This window comes from Acomys russatus, chromosome 12 (genome assembly GCF_903995435.1).
Source record: "Acomys russatus chromosome 12, mAcoRus1.1, whole genome shotgun sequence".
NCBI classification, from domain to species: Eukaryota; Metazoa; Chordata; class Mammalia; order Rodentia; family Muridae; genus Acomys; species Acomys russatus.
In genome coordinates this window covers 40,963,378-40,984,394 of record NC_067148.1, presented here as the reverse complement: position 1 = coordinate 40,984,394, position 21,017 = coordinate 40,963,378, and the positions used below count along the sequence as shown (strand labels likewise).

The following is a 21,017-nucleotide window of genomic DNA, read 5'->3' as shown; positions in this document are numbered from 1 at the left end:
TCTCTCTCTCTCTCTCTCTCTCTCTCTCTCTCTCTCTCTCTCTCTCTCTCTCTCTTTCTCTCGCTCTCTCTCTTTAAAAAAAAGAATAAAATAAACCAGGTGGTAGTGGCAGTGGCACACGCCTTCAATCCCAACACTCTGGGAGGCAGAGGCAGGCAGATCTCTATGAGTTCAAGGCCTTCCTGGCCTAGACAGTGAGCTCCAGGATAACCCAGGCTACACTGAGAAACTCTCTTCAAAACAAAACAAAACAAACAGGCAAAAAGAAAAAGCACAAGAAGCACACACAGGCAGGAACATCTGCCCACAGAGAAAACCCATAGAAACACAAAATCAGAAAACATAACATATAAGCAAAAGACCCATAATGTTTTGTTTTAATGGCCAAACAAAGCATTATGAGACCAAAAAGAAATAAAGAAATAAAGAAAGCACCATTGAGTTCATTTTGGGTTGGCCACTTACTGCTGAGCACAGAGCCTGTCCTTAAGTGTGGTTTATATGTCCCCAGTGAAAGAACTAATTTTTTCCATTGCGAGCAGTTATTAATTGGAGATAGCTTCTTGGCTAGGGGTGGGAGGTCATGTCCACTTCTCAGCACAGGGACCCCCATCTGGCTTGGACCTCTGCAGACTCTGTACATGCAGCCACAGTCTGTGAGTTCAGGTGTATGCCAGTCCTGTTATACCTTGAAGCCACTGTCGCCTTGGTGTTCCCCATCCCCACTGGCTCTTACTGCCTTTCTGCCTCCTCTTCCACAAAGCTCCCTGAGCCCTGAGGGGAGAGGTTTGATGGAGACGTCCCACTTAGGATTTGGTGTTGCAAGGTCTCTCACTGTCTATACATTGTTCCGCTTGGGTCTCTGTGTTTGCTCCCATCTGCTGCAGGAGGAAGCGTCTCTGATGATGGTTGAGCAAATACTGATCTATGGGTATAGCAGAATGTCATTAGAGTCATTTGTTGCTGTGGTTCTTTAGTAGAATGATAATTTGGTTTTCTCCAATGTCCACAGCCTATCAAGTCTCAGGTTCCCGGCTGCCTGAGCAGTATCAGACATAGGGTCCATTGATTAATTGTTTTTTAAAAGCTTAGTGTTCAGGGGAGATGGGTCAGTGGGTAAAGTGTTTGCCCTGCAAGCACCAGGACCTAAGTCAGGATCCTCATCACCCATACAAAAGTCAGATGTAGTGGCATCTGTCTGTAACCCCAGTGCTGGGGCAACAGAGATGGGGAGATCCACACAGCTCACTGGCCAGCCAAGCCAGCTAATGGGTAAGATCTCCCTTTAGTGAGACCCTGTCTCAAAATATCAGTGATAGAGGACACCTGCAGCTGACTTCTGGCTTCTACACACAGACACACAGACACATTTAAATTCAAGGATATAGTCTGACAAATTCACCATTCACTATTTTATAGCTCATCACGAAGCAATTTCATAGCCATGTCCACATCATAACATGCAAACCTTACTGGAGAAACCTGCCTCACACGTAGGCTGTATAGGGCGGGCATCCCCAGGCTACCCACCTGTTACGGTATCACTGTGCTATACACTATACACACCACCTTAGCTAGGCAGACAGACAGACCAGCCTAAGCATAAGGAGGCACAGCAGTAATTCGAGGTGATAAGAGTCCTCAGCTGCATTCTAATTCCCCAGGACAGCTTTATCCCTGTAGACACATGGCCATGAAGCACCCTACCTCTTTAGTACCCGGTGGGAAGATGCAGCAGAGCTGAGGGTTTGACTGAGAATTTGGAAGGCCAATGGAACAATCTAGAACTGTGCTCGGCCACTTCTGGCTACATGACCTTTTGGAAGTCACTGTTCTTCTAAGTCTCATCCACATGTAATACTGAGATGTGGCGGTGAATAAATACATTGTTTTAAAGCGCAAGATGGCTCGGAGATAAAGGCACTTGTCACTCAAGCCTGATAGACCCACACAAAGGTAGAAGGAGATAAGTGACTCTACAGAGCTGTCCTCTGGCCTCCGCATGCATACCCCAGTGTGTGTGTGTGTGTGTGTGTGTGTGTGTGTGTGTGTGTGTGTGTGTGTGTGTTTGTGTGTGCGCGCATACATACGATAATAAATAAAATATTAAAAGAAAAAACCCAAGGTGCTTAAGATGCCCAAAAAAAAAAAAAGCCTTCCAACTCAGGTCCAGAGGGCAAGAGAGTACTGTGTTAAGGGATTTGTGGAAACATGGTGACCATGAGGCAGAGGTGAGATGCTGTCTGGAGCCTCCTGCATGGGGTGTGCAGGAATCATGGCAGCCGGGCAGCCAGGCAGGGTACATGTGAGAGAAGGAGGAGGAGGAGGAACAGGAGGAGGAGGAGAAGGAGGAAAGGTCAAGCTGAAGGACTTGGCCCTCCTGCCAGAGGCTGACAGTAAAAGCCATGCTCTGTGGGGAATGCAACGTGGGGCGGGAGCGGTGTGTAGGGGGGGTGGGCTCTTTAGCGCTCTGTGCTTCTGCTTTGGGGATGAGATGTGAAACAGGCCCTGATTCAACTGCTCCTGGTGGCCTTAGCTTGAATCACCTCAGCACCTTCGTCTTTTACTATCAACTAGACCTTGGAGCAGCTGTCATTGTCTCTGAAACCATTATCAAAGTTGGGGATGAGGCTTGAAGGACCAAGGGCAAGAGGTGAGTGTTTATCCAAGTTTCTTTGCCTTGGACACTTTCAAGCCATGCAGTGTCTCGATCCCTGTGTGATGGACTTGATGCTCTTTCCACAGCCATGGGGGATAGAGCACCCCTTGACTCCCAGCAGCAGCTGTTTGTACCACCCCTAGGCCCTTCTGACTTTGTCTGTCTAGCAGGCTACCAGAAAACTCCCTTATCAAGTACCAGCCTAGAGTTCAGGACTCATCCCCAGCTGTGCTCCCCACAGGCCTGAATGATGCTTTTCCACTGTACCACTGTATTTGTTATCTTCTGTTTCTATTATAAAACTCCACGACCAAAGCAATTTACAGACAGGATAGATTCTTTTGGCTTATGGATAGGGGGCAAGGGAAGGAGCCATAATAGTGAGAGTGGCATGACAGCAGGGGCAGGAGCTGACATCTCAGCCACATGGAGGACGTCAAGCAAGCAAACTGAAATTAGAGTAAATCTATGCACTCTTAAAGCCCACCTCCATTCTTGCTCCGACAAGGCTCCACCCACCTCCTAAAAGGTCCCCACAATCTCCTCTACACAGTCCCACCAACCAGGGGCTAATGTTCAAATACAGGAGCCTAGAGGAACATTTTCCATTGTTTCTTATTTTATGTATGTAGCTGTTTTCTCTGCATACAATGTTCATACCTGGTGGCCATTGAGGGCAGAGGGGAGTATCAGATCCCCTGGAACTGGAGTTACGGGTGGTTTTGAGCTGTCATTTGGATGCTGGAATTGAACCCAGGTCTTCCGGAGGAGCAGCCAGGGCTCTTAACCACTGAGCCATCTCTCCATTTTCCATCGAAACCACCATAACCACAGACATGGCATGGAAAGGACAAATTGTGTAAGACGTGGTTTAGTCCTGGGGTAAGGTCCAGAAAGTTCCCAAACCCTCACCTGTTTCTTTGCCACACTCCACAGTCGGCCATCTCTCCCCTGGCCTGCTCGCAGGCACTGTCATACTTGCATTCCCAAACCCCTCCTTCCATCAGAGGCATCAAGGGAAACTTTGGGAGTGTTCTGGAAACTTGGAAAGAGTGACATTCTTACAGTCCAGCTGTTGCTGGGGCTGGTGGGTGTCAATTTGTGATTAATGGTGTCAGCTGTTGTTCTTAAATCAAGCTGTTATTCCAACTTGCCCTAGAAAATTTGGAAATCTAAGTCCATGAGAAGAAATCAAAGCCCCTCATCAGCACAGCACCCTACGCTGAGGTAACCCCACTTTGCCCTATACAATCCAGGCTTTCCTCAAGCAAATCCTTTACTGGCGGCTCTTTAAGGCAGTAATGTCAGTGTGTTTTGCAGACTGACAGTTCCGTGCATCCATGGGACAGATCTGTGTGTGTCATTACCTAGGCTACCACGCCTTCATTTTTAATGACCGCCTGACCTGTGCCGAGAGAGACGTGCCCCCATCAATTTGTTCTGTGGTTTCTCTCTCGGGCCTGTGGTTCTACATCTTCAGCTACTGTCCAGCATTAGAAAGTGCCAAGGGTTAGCCTATTAAAGCTCTTCATTAAAAACAGAAAGGCTGGGCATCTGCAATTCTCCAGAGTGTGGGCCAGCGTCCCCATCCTGTCCCTATGTAGCAAGCAGCAACCTCCCATTAGCCCACCAGGCCAAGGACTCTTCCTGGTGGACATCTTTCTTTGGAGGCTGTGCTGTTTTAAAAAAGGAAAAGAAAAAAAAAAGACAGGAAAAAAATGTTTATAATGTTTTTGAGGCTCGGTGGCAAAATGAGACAGAACCCTTGATTTCTAACCTCCTGCTGCACCGTTCAGAATTCCTCCCAGAGAGCCAGGCAGGAAGCAAAGCGAATTGCTCTGATTGTAAAATTTGCATCCTTTCTTGGCTGGGTACCGTCTTCCCAAAGGATGTTTCACATCACGCTGTAGTTGTTTGTAAAGATCTTTCACCCACGACAGACCACTTCTCACGATACTGCTGATGTGGAGGCCAGAGAAACACAAAGGGAGAATTAAAAATACTGAGAGTCCCTAGGAAGAAATAGAAATGCATTTCAGGGCAGCGGCTGTCAGCCTCCAAACCCTCGATGGATGATGTGGATCAGAGCCCCAGTTAAGTAAATAGTAGGGAAAAGAGCAGCAATGCAAGAGAGAGCTGAAAGATGGTCGTTAGCGAGACGCATTTGTTTAACAGGCTTTTGGGGAATACAGATAATGAGCTAGGCACAGCACTACACCCAACAGTCAGACACACTTTCTACACACGAGGAGCCAACAGTTTTAAGACAAGAGACAAAGGTGCCGGCACTCGTTTGGTGGTGAGTGTCCTGCTTGATCCTGTACTCACAAAGCAAAGAACAATACAGAGCTACAACCCTTCAGCCTGGTGGAGCGAGGAAGGCTTCCCAGAGGACGAGGGGAGGGAGGGAGGAGGTTGGAGCCCATGCCAGCAAATCCGTGGAAGAAGTGCACACACAGGCATGAGGGCACACAACCACAGGGTGATCCGAGGGTCTGTCCTCAGATCAGAGAGAACAGAAACCTAGCAGGAGAAGCCTTGGCAAAGGAAGCTGGTGAGGTTCAAGGGAGGTGGCCCAGGTGGCACCTGTGTCCCTGGGCCCTAACATGTGTCCGTCCACTGGTTCATCGCACCACAGAGATTCTCTCTGGGTTGCATGGAGCTTGAAAGTGGATAAATTTAAAAAAAAAAAAGTGGATAAATTAGGAGACTCCTGAGCTTTTTGGGGGGAGGGAGGGAGGGCCTCTCAAAAGACAGTTGACAGTGGGAATGGTGAGAAGACGGTATTCAAGTGACAGTGTCACCAGACAGTGGGGGAAGGAGAGAGGAGGCTAGAGAACAGGCAAAGGGCAGAAACAGGCCCTCCCCTGGGGATGCCAAGGTGACTGGAAAGGGTGGATGGGGGAGGGGGATAGAGGAGGCAAATGTAGAGACTGGTTCCAGCAAGCACAGGAAGGGGAGCCTCTGTTGGAGGCGGCAAGGAAGGGAGCTCTAGAAAGTACTGCCAGTGGACTTGGGTCGGGTAGACTCCCAAGCGGCTGGATGGACAGAGGACAACAGAGCTGTGATGTTGAGTCAGCATGCTGGAAGGCACTAGCCAGGTGACACGGTGGAGGGTGGGGGGTGGGGAGGGGGGTTATGAGGTGACCAGGAAGGAGAAAGGTTCAAGGCCTGCAATGGTGATCTAGATAGGTCAGCTGCAATCAAAGCCAGTCTCCAAGGAAGGTCCTGCCTCCCCCAGCAGAGTTCAGCAGCCAGGTGGAGAGGAACAGGTGACAGTTAAAGATGGAGCTGGCCATCCTCTCCTCAACAGAGGGAAATGAGGACGGGCAATTACCACAGCACTGCCCGAGGAAGGGGAGCCGAGCAGGAAGGAGAAATGTCAAGGAGAAAAGTTCTCAGTGCTCCCTAGGGCAGAAACGAATACTGCTGACAGATGCAGTTAAGTTGTGCCCTTCAGCACCTGTCCAGTGGGTAATAGTCGGGTTCTAAGCTACAGGAGACTAGCTGGGGGGAAATGGACAAGGCTCTGTGGCGACTTCTCCCATCTCAGGTTGAGAGACTACTTTTCCTGCCAGAGGGCTATAGGCTGCCAGATCTAATATGGTCCAACAGCCACCATCGGAAGGTGAGATGGTGGGAATGCTCTCAGGGGACAGAAAAGGCAGGCCAACGGCTCTGCTGTGAGAAGCTAGGTGGAGTCAGAGGCAGTCCTGAATGCAGCCGGTGAGCCTAGAGGCAGCACAATCTGTCCTCCTTTGCCGGGGAGATCGCACCTCCCCTAAAGCCAGGCCCTTCCAGGAAAGATGGGGCAGCCTGATCAAAGGAATTCTCTCTGTACCATAACCTCCGGGTTTGACCAAGTCAGCTAAAGTCCAAGTGACCAGAACCAATGTCTTGTGGACATTACCTTCCCAAACAGCACCAAGCAACTGTCATTCTCATACTAAGTCTAAGTGCTTACAAAATGTTCCTACTCTTGTGGTGACCAGTGGGGCTGGGACCCTGAGTTTGCCATACTCTGGTTTTGTCTCAGCTCAGTTCGCTCCTCAGTGGGTGGCCTTGGCCCTGGAGATCCGAAGTTCTGGTTTTGGCTGGCGTTCACCTGCCAGGTACACTGTGGGTGGCGGGTCGCGGCTAGTTTGGCACGCTAGTAACCTATTTGGCCTCCCCGCAGGTGCGCTCAGGCGCTGCTGGAGCACGGCGCGACAGTACAGCTGGAGTGTGGCCCGGGCCGAGACACGCCACTGCACGTGGCGGCCCAGCGCGGCCTGGACGAGCACGCGCGACTCTACCTTGGTTGCGGTGCGCGCGTGGACGCGAGGAACGGCCGAGGCGAGACAGCCTTAAGCGCAGCGTGCGGAGCGGCGACGCGGAGCCCTGACGAACACTCGCGCTGCCTGCGCCTGTGCGCGCTCCTTCTGCGCCGCGGCGCGGCGGCAGACGCGCGCGACGAGGACGAGCGCAGCCCGCTGCACAAGGCCTGCGGCCACGCGCGCCCGGGCCTGTGCACGCTCCTGCTGCGACACGGAGCCGACGCGGGCGCCCTCGACTATGGTGGCACGTCGCCGCTGGCGCGCGCGCTGCAAACAGCCACGTGCGCGCCCCCGGCCGCGCCGCAGCTCACCGTTCAAGCACTCCTAAACCACGGATCCCCCTCCGTGTGGCCTGACGCCTTCCCCAAGGTAAGGGGACCCTAAGATTGCTTGGCCATGCAGACGCTGGACCTGCCAAGGCGTGCATGCTGTGTGTCCCAGGCAGCCATGGGAGGGTCTGCATTTCTCTCAAGGAGGTTTAGGCTGCCAATCTTGGGGGCCCCACTTTGAGGAGCGATACTTAGAATTCTCGTGGTTAGCCAAAAGAAAAATGAAGAGGCTGCACTGTTGCTAAATATGCCAGAATGCCACCTTTCGATGTAGTCTCCTGAGGACTCGTTAGCACTTTACTTCCGTGATGCCATCACAGCGCCAGCTCCAGTATTTTCAGTAGCTCAAGTCTTTTGGTGTAATTTTCAGAAAGATGAAAATGAGTCTCTCGTCACAGCTGGCGTTTGATCTGCAGTGAAGTCACCCAACCTGCTCCGCTCCTTGTTAATGAGAGCACTTTACACCTTCGCAAATTCTTCACGCCTGCTGTGAAATTGGCCTGATGGGCCCTGTTCAGGTCGCGCCCCCACTCCCCCCACCCCCACGTTGAGACCTCCAACCCTTGCCCTGGCTGTTTCTTTGCAAACTCTGCTCAGCTCACCTTGCCACTTTCTCCATCTGTGAGGTCGTTGTTCATGCAAAAGGATCATGAAGGGGGGAGACAAACAGCGCCACCACAGTAAAATCCCCTGGGCGGATGTGAATGCAGTAGAACGATGTACATAGATGCAGGTGCCATTATGAAATCACGACAACAAAAGTTAAATGGAGGTCAGGGGACCATCTTCTCAGGCCCCTGACCTTTGACCTTTTGTTGTCATGATTTCATAATGGCATCTTCATACACACTGTATATGGACATGTGTGTGTGTGTGTGTGTGTGTGTGTGTGTGTGTGTGTGTGTGTAAGTTGAATGGTTGAGAGGCTGTGGTCCAACAATGGTTGTCTTCCGAAAGGAAGACTAAGAATCTAGTAGCTGTTCATCCACAAGACTATGTCAGCAGTTCCCATCTGGCACTGGAGCCCCTAGGGGATTCCTGAACAGCTGTGAATCTTCAAATCTAAGTTCAAATCCTGAAGAAATTGGCTTTAATACCAGCCTCAGCAACAGGGTAGATGAACTTGCCAGCGGGAGTGAGGGCAAGCAGGCAAAAGCCAAGGCTTCCTTCTTCTGTGTCCTTTCATGCTGGCTTACCACCAGAAGGTGTGGTCCAGATTTAGGGTGGATGGTGCCTCAAATAATCCGATTAGGAAATCCCTCACGGCTGCGCCTGGAAGCTTGGGTTGCAGTTGATTCCAGGTATAGTTAAGGTGGCACCCAACACTAGTTAGCCCATCACACCCAGGTCCCTATAAAAGACCCCATCTCAAAAAAATAAGGTGGACAGTTAGCTCCCGAGAAATGACACCCAAGGCTGACCTTCAGCTTCCCCACATACATGTATACACCCCCACAGCCACACATGTAAATAAATATTGGGGACCAGTTAGCCTGCTGTATGCACCAAAGTGGCAAATAAAAGGGAGCCTGCTTCAAACAAGATGAAAGGGGAGGATAGCTGCCCAAAAGGGTCTTCTGACTTACACACACACACGGTGTTCACACGTGGGCACGGGTGCGCGCGCACGCACACACACACACACACACACATACACACTGCCAGTCTGATCCCTGAGGACAGGGCTTCTGGGGCAGCAAGAATCCCACCTTGACCTACAGAGACAGCATATGGCTTAGTGCTTTCCTCCAGGTCTTCAGGGCCTCTGACCTGGGACATGCTCAAATGTCATGCCAGATATATGGGGTATGGTCATATGATCAGCACATCATGCCTCGGGGTTGGGGGTCAGCTTGCATGTGCTGGGCAGTGTGCTACAGCAGGACCATGGGAAGCCCTTGGCCCCTGGCAGCCACAGGAGGATTCTCTGGACAATTCCCCACCAGTGTGTAAGGAAGTGAACAGTTAGGGGAGAAATCTTTGTACTAAAAAGCAGCGCAGGTGCACAGACCTTGGATCAAGGTTGGCTACATGAACGCCAGGGAATCCGGTGACTTCAGGGCACAGGTCTGCATCCAACCTCTGGATATAGGATGCTGACCCCTTTGCACGGACACCCTTACACTTCTCGAAGTGACCCCACTTTCCTGCAGATGAGACACACTTTACCCACATTGAATCCAAACTAGATGCGCCTCTGGTGGGCTGGCCTGGCCGCCGTGGGATAAGCAGGGCAAACCGTGGCGATGGAGAGGCAACCTAGTCCTCCACCCAGGCTCCCTGTCAGTTTCACCTGAAAGAGTGTAATCACCTTACTGGGCTCAGCAGTACCCTTGGGGTACACAGCAAGCTTAGGTAAAGATGCCCCACAGGCAAGACACGGGCAAACACCGAGCCACCTGGAATGCAGCCCACAGCCCCCCCCCCCCACCACACACACACACACATACACACCCTCGTGAGCAGCAGCCGCACTTGAAATAGATGTAAAGACACACCCGTGGAGCTCAGAATTACTGAGGCAAAAGGTTTCACGGAGAGCTTGTGACATAAATCACAATCCCCTGCGCCCAGACAAAGGCGCCGTCATGGCGTCAGGCAGACACAGAGCATACATCTGGGCCAGGCTCACTGTGCTGCTGTGAAAGCCAAGCAAGGGGTGCCAGACTTGGGAGCCACTGTGTCCACGATGCCAGGCCCTTCTGCCCTGCTGACCCTTAATTCACGCCAGAGGCCGGAGTGCAGGCCCAGAGCAGTGTGGGTAGAGATGGGAAGCCAGGGTTCAATACGTATAAAGAGTGGGACCAGACCTGGGACGACAGGCTGCCAGCAGAGCTGGGAGACCCCAGAATGTGGGCACAGCTGTGATCTGGGATAGAGGCATTATTGAATTTCTCCTCAAATTCATGACTCTGAAAGGCAAGCCCGTTTTCCCTTGTCCACATCTTTCAAGAGCACATTTCTGGTTTACCCCAAAAGAGAACGCTGGGTCCAACAAAGAGGCTAGGAGAGGGCCTTAAGCTGAGCTCCTATAGGCGGGACATGACTTGCCTGTCACACCCCACGTCCTTTAACTCAACCCCTTCCCTCTCTCCCTCCCTCTGTGTGTTCACTTGAGAGCCACTTGAAGTGGCGAGGGATCAAGTGGTCAGCTGTATTTGTCCCCTGATGTCACCGACCCTCCTCAGAGCCCTTTGCATTCTGACCCAGCCCTGTAATGATGAAGCCAAAATGTGCTGTCCCAGTAGGGGGATAGCCACCTGCAATGGTTAGAAGTAATTGAGCCTTAGACCCTACCAGTAACATAAGGACCATGAGTTATTAATTAATTAATTAATTAATTAGCCATGCATTCCCCCAAACTGCTTCATTGGCTATGTGGACAGCCCACAGTGCCCCTCATGTGCTCAACCACGCCTTCATTTGACAATCATGCTATGGGGCTGGAGAGATGGCATGGAGGTTAAAAGTACATAATGTTCTTGCAGAGAGACCTCAGTTCAGTTCCCAGCATTCCACACCAGACAGTGCACAACCTCTTGTGAACACCAGGTCTAGGAGCTTATAGCTCTCCGTCATGTTCAGCCCAGGTGCACAGGACAGCCGCCCACATTTAGGAAGGGTCTCCCTGTTTCATTTAACGGATCCAGAAATACCTTCCCAGACATGTCCTGAGATTTGTGTCCTAGGTGATTCTGGTTCTGTCAAGGTGTCAATCAGAATTAGCCATCACATTGGGGTATCAGAGACCCAAAGCATGCAATAAGCAAGCCCAGATCTGAGGGCCAAAGCCTGCGGGAGAGGGGAGCTTACAGAAAGCAGGCAGAGAGGACAGAGCAAGTATGGACTGTGTGCCTCTGGGGACAAGGACCACCGGACTGAAGAGGAAACAGCAAGCCCTCACACTCACAACCATCCCTACACTCCCACCCCCCACCCACACTGAAACAGCTGAGTAGGCGCCTTGTGAAGGGCCTGGACCTTTGCCTAAGGACAACAGAAATCCAGTTCATCAAAGTCAAGGGGGTAACATAAGCAAAATCCGTGTGTTGAAGCGAATCTCCTTGAGTATGAAAAGAAACTGGAGGAGACAGGAACCACTGGCTGCTGTGAAAATTCAGATGAGGACAACAGAGCTGGAAATGCAAAGGTGAGCAGGGAGAATGGAAGATTCCAGAAAGAGCTGTAGATTCCAGGTCTTGGCTCACTCCTGGACATTGACACTGCTGGAACTATAGCCTCCTGATCTCTTACCTAATTTCAGAATTAAGTAACGTGACTTCAGCCACTGAGTACAGTTTCGCCAGATTCGGGCAGGAGATGGCAGAACTGTGGTCAAAATGCAGGCCCGGTTTCCCTGGCTGCCCCACTGCGCAGCAGCGGCTCCAGGGGAGGAGTGAGAGCCATCAGGAAGCTTGCCTCTGTTTTTCTACCCTTCTTTTATTTCTCCATCTACATATAAAGCAATGTGCCTGTGTGATTTTTCCCCTTAATTTTCTTTCTGCCGCCTCATTAGCTGAAGAGCGTGCGCTTGGACACTAATGACATCAACGTGTCAGAGTAATGTGGCAGCCGCCTCTCTGCAGACAGCAAGGAGGCAGCGGAGATTTTTAAACTGTGTTGGCGTAAAAATAATGAAGGCAGCCAGCTGCCTGGCAAACACGAGGGGCACAGTACTGAGGGGCTGGGGAGGGGTGGGGAGCCCCAGAGAGGTGGAACAGAGGGAGAGACAGAAAATGAATTCCTGGAGACAGGCAATAAGACTTTGTCACAGTCTATGACCCCGGGTGGGGGAGGGGTGGGGAGAAGAGGTGGTGCTTGGCTCTCGGGGAGGGCATCTCTTTCCTACCCTGGGTGGGGGAGGTCTGTGTAGTGTGCAGTCCCTGGGAGCCATTTAATGGTATTTTTTTGCAGAGAAGGAGCCGGTCTGTGTTTGGGGGAGGGGGTAGCATGGCCTTAGAAAACAGAAATTACCAGAGCCCACCTGGGAAGCAGGCGACTGGGGCTTGGGGGCTGGCTTCCCCAGCAGAGAAGAGAGTGAGTGAATGAGAGGTGATGGCCCAGGACTGGGGCTGGGGACACCAAGAAGGACAACAAGTAAAGAGGGGAGAAGGACATGTTGGGGGTTGGCAGGTGCTCCTGGGCGCAAGCCCTTCAGCTGCAGCTCAGCCTGTTCTGTCTCCTTTTCTGAAAATGGCTAAAGTTTTAACTTGGTAACGGTCATAGATGGGAAGAAATGGACTGGGGATTCCTTCGATGCAATGTGGGGTGTGAGAGATGGCTCAGTAGGGAAAGGCACTTGCCAACAACCCTGAGGAGCTGAGTGCAATCCCTGAGAACATAGTGGCGAGGAGAGAAAAAGGTTGTCTACAGACCTCCACACACATGCCTGAGACATGACACACACACAAAGTAAACAGCATCATAGCTACAACGACAGTGTGATGACTAGTCTAGAAAAGGTGGTGGTTCCTGTCTTCTGAAAGATGTCCTTGGAGACAGAGGAGAAGGAAGGAAGGGAAAGAAAAAGGAGGCCTGAGGAAGCACTAGCATTCTGTCCTCTCACCAGGGTCCCTCTGTGGTGGCACCAAGTGTTTCTGCAGCCAGTCAGAACAGTTGGCAGAACAGCCAGGAACAGTGGGCAGGCCGCTGGGGTGCTACTGGGTTTCTGAGAAAAGTACAGAGGTGTAAATGGGGTACCCAGGATAGAGCAGCCTGGAGATTCTCCCTGAAAGAGGGGGACAGGAAGTGGCCTCAGGCCTAAGTAGATAGGCATATGTCCTACAAGCCACACTCCACTCAGATGACTGGACAAAGAACAGGACCATGGCTTCCCCATGTATTCAGGTTCACCTTAACCAAAAAAGAAGCTGGGGTGAGGGCTCAGGGCTAGGAGCACTTCCTCTGCCATCATGAGGACCTGAGTTTGATTCCTCAGGACCTACGTAAGAACACCCAGACACGAGCGAGGTGCAGTTGTGCACGCCTGTAATCCCAACACTTGGGAAGGCAAAGGCAGGTGGATCGCTGTGAGTTTGAGGCCAGCCTGGTCTACAAAGCAATTCCAGGACAGCCAAGGATACACAAGAGAAACTCTGTGTCAGAAAGAAAGAAAAAGAAAGAAAGGCGGGGAGGGAGGGAGGGGGTGAAGGGACAGGGCAGGAAGGGAGGAAAGAGAGAAAAGAAAGAAAGAAAAGAGAGAAAGAAAGAAAGAAAAAAGACAAACCCATACACAGGTGCATGCATGCCTATAACCGCAGACAGATCAGGGGTTCCCAACCCTCCTAAAGCTGCGATGCGTTAACACACTTCCTTATGCTGTGGTAAACCCCAACTATACAATTATTTTGTTGCAACAACGTAACTCTGATTTTGCGACCTTTGTGCATCATGATGTAAATACCTGATCTGCAAGATGTCTGATATGCAGACCCCCGCAGGGGGTTGAGACCCACAAGTTGAGAACTACTGTAATAGACAGTAGCCTAATTCAAGAGAAACCTATAACAAGAAGACTGGGAACAGTATTCAGAGGCTTAGTAGAAGAAAACTCTACACTAAAAGTCTTAACTTTTAATTCAAGGTTAAATGAGTGTTCTTGACATGTAAATGACAAAAAAACAAAAAACAAAAAACAAAAAAAAAACCTATGACATTCTAGCAAAACTGTTCTTAAAATATATGGCAAAAATCTTACTGGCTATCTAATCAAAAAACAGGTTACTAAGCTAGGTGTCCACCTCAGAAGTGCTGGGAACACAGGAGTGTGATGCCACACCAGAGTTTCATACAATGCTCTGAGTTGAACGTGGGGCTTCACGGATGCAAGTCAAGTAGTACTCCACCAAACTGGGCTACATCCTCAGCCTCCTTGACAATTTTTTTTTTTTTTTTTTGAGTTGAAGAAAAGCATTTATTGGAGCAAACAAACAAACATATACAATGCACACACAGAGAAAAAGACCCTCTGTTCCTGAAGCTGAAAAAATCCTTCAACATATTTTTAATAGAAAAGTTTAGACACTAAAATATTATACTGAGCCAAGATGACTTTTTTAAAAGATGTATTTATTATTTATACAGTATTCTGCCTACATGTGCGCCTGCCCACCAAAGGAAGGCGCTGGATCTCTTTACAGATGGTCACGGGCTACCATGTGGTTGCTGGGAATTGAACTTGGGACCTTTGTAAGAACAGACGGTCCTCTTAACCCTGAGCCATCTCTCCAGTCCCAAGATGACTTTCATTTGATGTAAAAAAGAAAGGTATTTTCAGATATGAACAGCTCAGAAACCATATCCTTCGACACTTTTTAAAAAACAACAAAAAAGTATTTTTAGTCAACTATTTATTGAACAGATACATACAAGCACCAGTCAGGCACCAGAAAGACCCTAGGTTGTAGCTGGCCTTTGCTACTTTGTGGGTTCTTCTTTTTCACACCCTTTATTTCCCCTAGTTTCACCCACTATCACTAGATAAGAGGGAAAAAGTGTAGAGGGGAGAAAGAGGGGAGAAACCCCTGAATCTAACTTCTTTCTTCTTGTTTCTTCTTTAAGCACGACTACTAACAAACCTCAACCAACCCCTCTCACCAAACAACCACCAACCTGACCTATGGGGCCCCAGCACTTATGTACCCTCTGAAAAATTCCCAGAATTCCAAATGTCACACAATGGTAGAAACTATCTACAGCTGGCAAAACCACATCTCTGCTAGAGCACAAGGCAAATCATAGTCAGCTGCTTCGGACAGTCCAAAGCAGCCCCATATCCCCACACCTGGGATTAAAACAAAAACATATTCTTATATTTGTGTTCTTTTTTAAAAAGAAGCCAAAGCCGGGTATGGTGGTGCATGCCTTTAATCCCAGCACTTGGGAGGCAGAGGCAGGCAGATCTCTGAGTTTGAGGCCAGCCTGGTCTACAAAGCGAGTCCAGGACAGCCAAGGCTATACAGAGAAACCCTGTCTCGAAAAACCAAGAAGAAGAAGGAGGAGAAGGAGGAGGAGGCTGCCAAAAATTCCAGAACTTTCTATACTAGGTAACTTTGGGTAAATGGGTGAACAGATCAGAGAGCACCATCCCCTCAAGGATCCTGAAGTCAACCAGGAAAGAAAGGCATGGTCAGCCATAATAAGCCACTGACACAAGAAAGCCAAGGAGACACTGACCCCCTGAACAATAACCACAGACAGCCTCTCCTCAGAAGTACTACAGAGAGAGCACGCACACCACGGTTCACCGTGAGTGAATGAAAAGCAGGTGAAGTAAAGAGTGCTTTCAAAAGCAAAAGATTAAAGGAGGCACAGTGGTACAGTGGTACATGCCTGTAATCCCACATTTGGGAAACCGAGGCAAGGGATTACAAATTGGAGGTCAGCCTAGGCTAGACAGCATGATCCTATCTCAAAGTAGAAGGGGGAAATTAGGAGAATTACACGAGCCAACAAGAGGCCTCAGCTGACAAAGGCTCTTGCCAACAAACCTGGAGACCCGAGTTCAATCCAAAGATACAGAACGTGGAAAGAGAAAACTGACTTCTGGTATGTTATCTTCTGACCTCCTCCCATGAGCATTAGCATGCGTACACCCAGGTACACACACAAATAAAGCGCATGCAGATATTGTTGATTAAGAGAATGCTGATAAACCAGGCAGTGGTGGCGCACGCCTTTAATCCCAGCACTTGGGAGGCAGAGGCAGGTAGATTGCTGTGAGTTCGAGGCCAGCCCAGTCTACAAAGTGAGTCCAGGACAGCCAAGGCTACACAGAGAAACCCTGTCTCAGAGAGAGAGGGGGTGGGGAATGAGAATATACTGATAATCCTTGTCCTCAGAGTTAGTAGCAAGGATGATGTCAGCTGAATCTGGACAAACCAGTATTGAGAAATGTCCCTGCAACAGTGTCTTCTGTTTGAGGCTGTGCCCACCGATCTTGGGCCAGCATGTAGCTCTGTGAACCCTTCGGCACAGTGCTTCATCCTGACAGTATTCATGGCGGCGGGGCATTGGGGGTCGCTGGGGGGAGCAGCGTGGGACGATGTAGCAGTGAGTTCAGAGTGGGGAGTTAAGGTTAGTGGCCTTTGAACCAAAACCTGAAAGGAACGAGGAAGTTGGCTGTGCAGAGGTCTGGGGACAAGCAATCCAAACGAGCAGTCAGCCTGTGGCCTAAGCCTGGGGCAGCCTGAGCCTGTGTGTAAAATAGCAAGGGACCAAGGGTCAGAGACAACAAGGGTGGGAGACTGGAAAGGGCACTCTGATACAGGATGGACCTTGAAGGCAGAACTATGAAGCCTTCTCCACAGACTGAATGAGGAGAGTGAGAAGACATGGAAGTCGAAGACAGCCCCAAGGCTTCCAGCCCAAGAGTCAGGAAGACCTAATGGTGTGCCATCAGTGAAGACGGACAAGGACGAGGCCAGGGCAGCAGATGGCAGTGTGTGTGACCCAGGGAGTGAAGAAGAGTTCAGTGTGCCGCCGAGTCTAAGGAGGAAGGCAGAGAAGGTCTGAAGGAAGCCATATGATACTCAAGGCCAAAATTCAAGAGAGTGAGTCGCAAATAGCCTGGAGAGCAATGGCAAGGGAGTAGTACCAAAAGCCGAGAAACTGGGTGATACACAAGAGACAAAGACAGGAATGGAGATGAGAGTGAAAAAAACATAAAAAAGAAGACCTTTTCTTTCCTTCCCAACTGCCATCCTGAGTGTGGGCCACCGACAGCCACTTCTCACTGGACTCATGGAACACAGTGTCTCTGTCTTCTAAGAGCTCCCCCATCCCCCACCTCTAAGTAAAGTCAGGTCCTACTGCCCTTCACGCACCCGCCTTGAACACCACTGCACCTGCGATAGAGTAGGGATCCCTTATGTAGTGCCTGGTGCAGCTCCTCATAGCTGCCCGGCCTGTGGCCTTTCTTAGTCCCAATGATTGTAAATTCCCAATTGATTGTAAAATCCCAATTTACTTTGTAAAGTCTTCCCAATAACAAAGAGGTTGAAGCCAGGCAGTGGTGGTGCATGCCTTTAATCCCAGCACTCAGGAGGCAGAGGCAGGTGGATCGCTGTGAGTTCAAGGCCAGCCTGGTCTACAAAGAAAGTCCAGGACAGCCAAGGCTACACAGAGAAACCTTGTCTCGAAAAAGCAAAAAAAAAAAAAAAAGCAAAAACAAAAAGCAGAAACAAAAACCCAAAGAAGTTGAAATTTTATGTCTTAAGACGTAAACACCAGCACTTGGGAGGCAGAGGCAGGCGATCGCTGTGAGTTCGAGGCCAGCCTGGTCTACAGTGCAAGGCCAGGACAGGCAAGGCTACACAGAGAGACCCTGTCTCGGAAAAAAAAAACAAAACCAACAATAAAAGAAATAAACAGTAAGGCTGGAGAGGTGGCTCAGTGGTTAAGAGCACTGGCTGCTGTTTCAGAAGACCTAGGTTCAATTCCCAACACCCACATGGCAGCTCACAGTTGTCTGTAACTCCAGTGCCAGGGGATCTGACAGCCTCACATCCAAGTAAAACACCAATGTATATAAACTAAATAAATAAAAATTTTTAAAGAAGTTAACAAAAAAGCCAGGCATGGAGGCTCACATAATGTTATACTATCTCCAAAACCAAATAAATGAAAAACAAAAAATTAGGAATAAGATGATTGTGCCAACTATCAATGCTGTTAACACAAAATGTAAGACTATAGCTAATGTAGTAAGATTAAAAACTTAAGAATATTAATATCAAAGGTGGAATAACATTAGCTGCAAAATGTGTATCGGCCCAGAAAATACTGCTTTCTGTTTGCAGCACACACATTAGGCTCCTCACAATCTCTTGTAATTCCAGCTCCAGGCAATCTGATGTCCTCTTCTGGCTTCCTCGGGCATACACATGGGGTACATAACCTCATGGCAGCACACACATATACATAAGTAAAAATGAATCTTTTTAAAAGAATTATTCATTTATTATTAAGTATATAATGTTCTGCCCGCATGTACACCTGCACACCAGAAGAGGGCACCAGATCTCATCATAGATGGTTGTGAGCCACCATGTGGTTACTGGGAACTGAACTCAGGATCTTTGGAAGGGCAGACAGTGCTCTTAACCACTAAGCCACCACTCCAGCCCTGAATCTTTTTTTTTTTTTTTTTTTTTTTTTAAGACAGGGTCCCACTATATAGCTCTGGCTATCCTGGCACTATGTAGACCAGGCTAGCCTAGAACTCACAGAGATCTGCCTGCCTCTGCCTCCTAAGTGCCAGGATTAAAGGCGTGTGCCACCACACCATGCTAAAATATGCATATATTCCCACACAGACATATAAACACATTTTTTTAAAGTAACTATTTAAAAGTAAGTAAATAAAAAGAATCTTGACCTGTGAGGATTGTGAAATGTAAGGGCCACACTAATGCAAAGTCAACAACAAGACAATTCTCCTTCCTGACCCCCACCATTCTTTCTTTCCAGACACTGAAAAATCAAGGTGGGAAAACTGGGAACACAATCCTTAGGCCACACTGCCCATAGAACTGCTTTCAGTTGCTCTGAGCAGCGGACCGTCACCCATCAGCATCTCCCAACCTACCCCTGCCCCTAAACCTATTAAGCCCCACCATGACGCCACAGGTAGCCAACCCCCCATCCCCCCCCCCCCAGGATGTGGGCTTCCCCTGAAGAGTCACCGCCTCCTATACCTGGTGGAGCCTCTCACTGACAACACTCTTGCTCTGGTCTCATCGCTTTGTGTGGTGTGACTTGGGCCTTTGAGGTCACAGGGCCAAGGAGTGGCAGACATGGCATGCAAGAACCTGCCTGCCTCTCCAGCTTTTCTCCCCTTGGACTTCAAGCCTCTCGCTTCCCCCCCCACACACACACACACCCGCAGGTGCTGAGGACACACTCTCCCCCACCCCCCGCAGGTGCTGAGGACATGTGCACAGGTGCCCTCTGTCATTGAAGTTCTGTTCAACTCCTACACTCAGCTCCGAGTGTCTGAGTCCTGGCAGGACGCCATCCCTGAGGAAGTATACCAGGTGAGAAGCTGCCTCAGTCCCTTTCTGTGATGCCACAAAACTCAGTCCCCTCTCATAGAACCCCGGGCCACCAGCCCAGGGATGGCTGACATCCATCACTAATTAAGAAAATGCCTTCTGTCTTATGGAGGCGGTTTCTCAATTGAGACGCCTCCCTCTCTGATGACTCTAGCTGGTGTCAAGTTGACCTAAAACCAGCCAGGAAGTAAAACATTTGAAGAGAGAAGACAGAAAGGTGGAGGGGAGCAGTTAGTGATCCTATGCAGTCAAGCAGCCATGGATCAACAGTATCAGGGGTAAATAGGGTCCCTCCTAGAAAAAAAATACACAGATTTTCATCACTTATTATTCTCTAAAAATCACAGCATACAACAGTCACCCTACATAGCATTCATTGTTGTAGGCATTATGGGTAATCTAGATGGCTTGGGAGTAAACAGGAGGACTGGGTCTGTCTCACTCAGAGCTGCTTTGCATAAGAGACTTGCTTGCCATCAGTGCATTTTGTATCCTCCTCGGAGGTCATGGAACCTCTGTGATCACCATAAGACAATTGTGGTGGAGTGCTATTGGCCATGAAGAACAAACAGCCATCCCATGATGCCTTGAAGAGTATTGGGGCTGAGGGAGTGAGCCTGCGAGAAGTGCAGCATTGAAGCTGCAGGTTTGAGGGGCTCCTTTTCCAGGCACACCTCCCCCTGGCCCTGTGTAGGAACTGCAGGTTATAACATGTGACCTGTACTACTGTGGGCACCACAGCCACGCATGACAGAGTCCACAGGTGGCTGTTGGCCACAAAGAGGGGGAGCACTTCCTTCCCAAAGCTCCCAGAGAAAGTTTGCCCACACACACACCAGTCTCAGTGGAGTGTTAGTGCCTTACAAAGCCTCCAGCTGATGGGCATGGCTCCTAAGCCCCCTGCTGCCCAGAGACAGCAAGATTGGCCACAGTTGAATTGATGGGGTCAGCTGCTGTGCCAGGGGCAGAGCAGAAAGGGATTGGAGGATATCCCCAAACCATGTCCCACGCGATGGGAACTTTACTTTGTTTTGTTTAAGATTTATTTAAGTATACAGTGGTTCACCTTCATGTACACCTGCACACCAGAAGAGGGCACCAGATCTCATTACAGATGGTTGTGAGCCACCATGTGGTTGCTGGGAATTGAACTCAGGACCTTTGGAAGAGCAAGGCAGTGCTCTTAACTTTTGAGCCATCTCTCCAGCCCTGGGAACTTTACTTTGGAAAAGCAAGTCAACCCTCTAAGTGGAGGCCAGGTCTCAGGTGACAGAGCTTTCCTTCCCTGGCACCTGTGAGCCACAGGACAGCATGAGCCATCCATGCTCCCCGCCAGGAAGAAGGTTAGTTCCAGGCACTGCCTCACTCTTCCGCGCCTTTCCTTCTAGATGCACGAGCCTTTCTACAGGTCCTTCTTTGCCCTGGCACACACCCCGCGCTGCCTGCAGCACCTTTGCCGCTGCGCCATCCGGAAACTCTTCGGTAAGAAGTGCATTCGCCTTGTGCCCCAGCTACCCTTACCTGGCACGCTGCAAAGTTATCTGCTTTTGGAGCCAGAGGGGGTTTTGCATTGAAACCACAGACTTGGAGGCCAGGTCCTTCTGCGCATCTTTGCCTTTCCACAGAGGCTGTATGTGAGGGACAACACCCTGGTATGGGG

The 21,017-nt window shown here is 49.8% G+C and overlaps 1 protein-coding gene across 2 annotated transcripts in view; it reads left to right on the top strand.

Annotated features, from left to right (window-relative positions):
- Asb18 (ankyrin repeat and SOCS box containing 18) overlaps window positions 1–21,017 on the top strand; it is a 58,279-nt gene extending 37,262 nt beyond the window's left edge. For both annotated transcript variants that reach the window (XM_051154321.1, XM_051154320.1), the window contains 3 exons: window positions 6,837–7,344; window positions 19,226–19,339; window positions 20,746–21,017. In XM_051154321.1, the coding sequence (XP_051010278.1) occupies window positions 6,837–7,344; window positions 19,226–19,339; window positions 20,746–20,931 (808 nt within the window). In that variant the 3' untranslated portion in view covers window positions 20,932–21,017. The remainder of the gene's footprint in view (window positions 1–6,836; window positions 7,345–19,225; window positions 19,340–20,745) is intronic.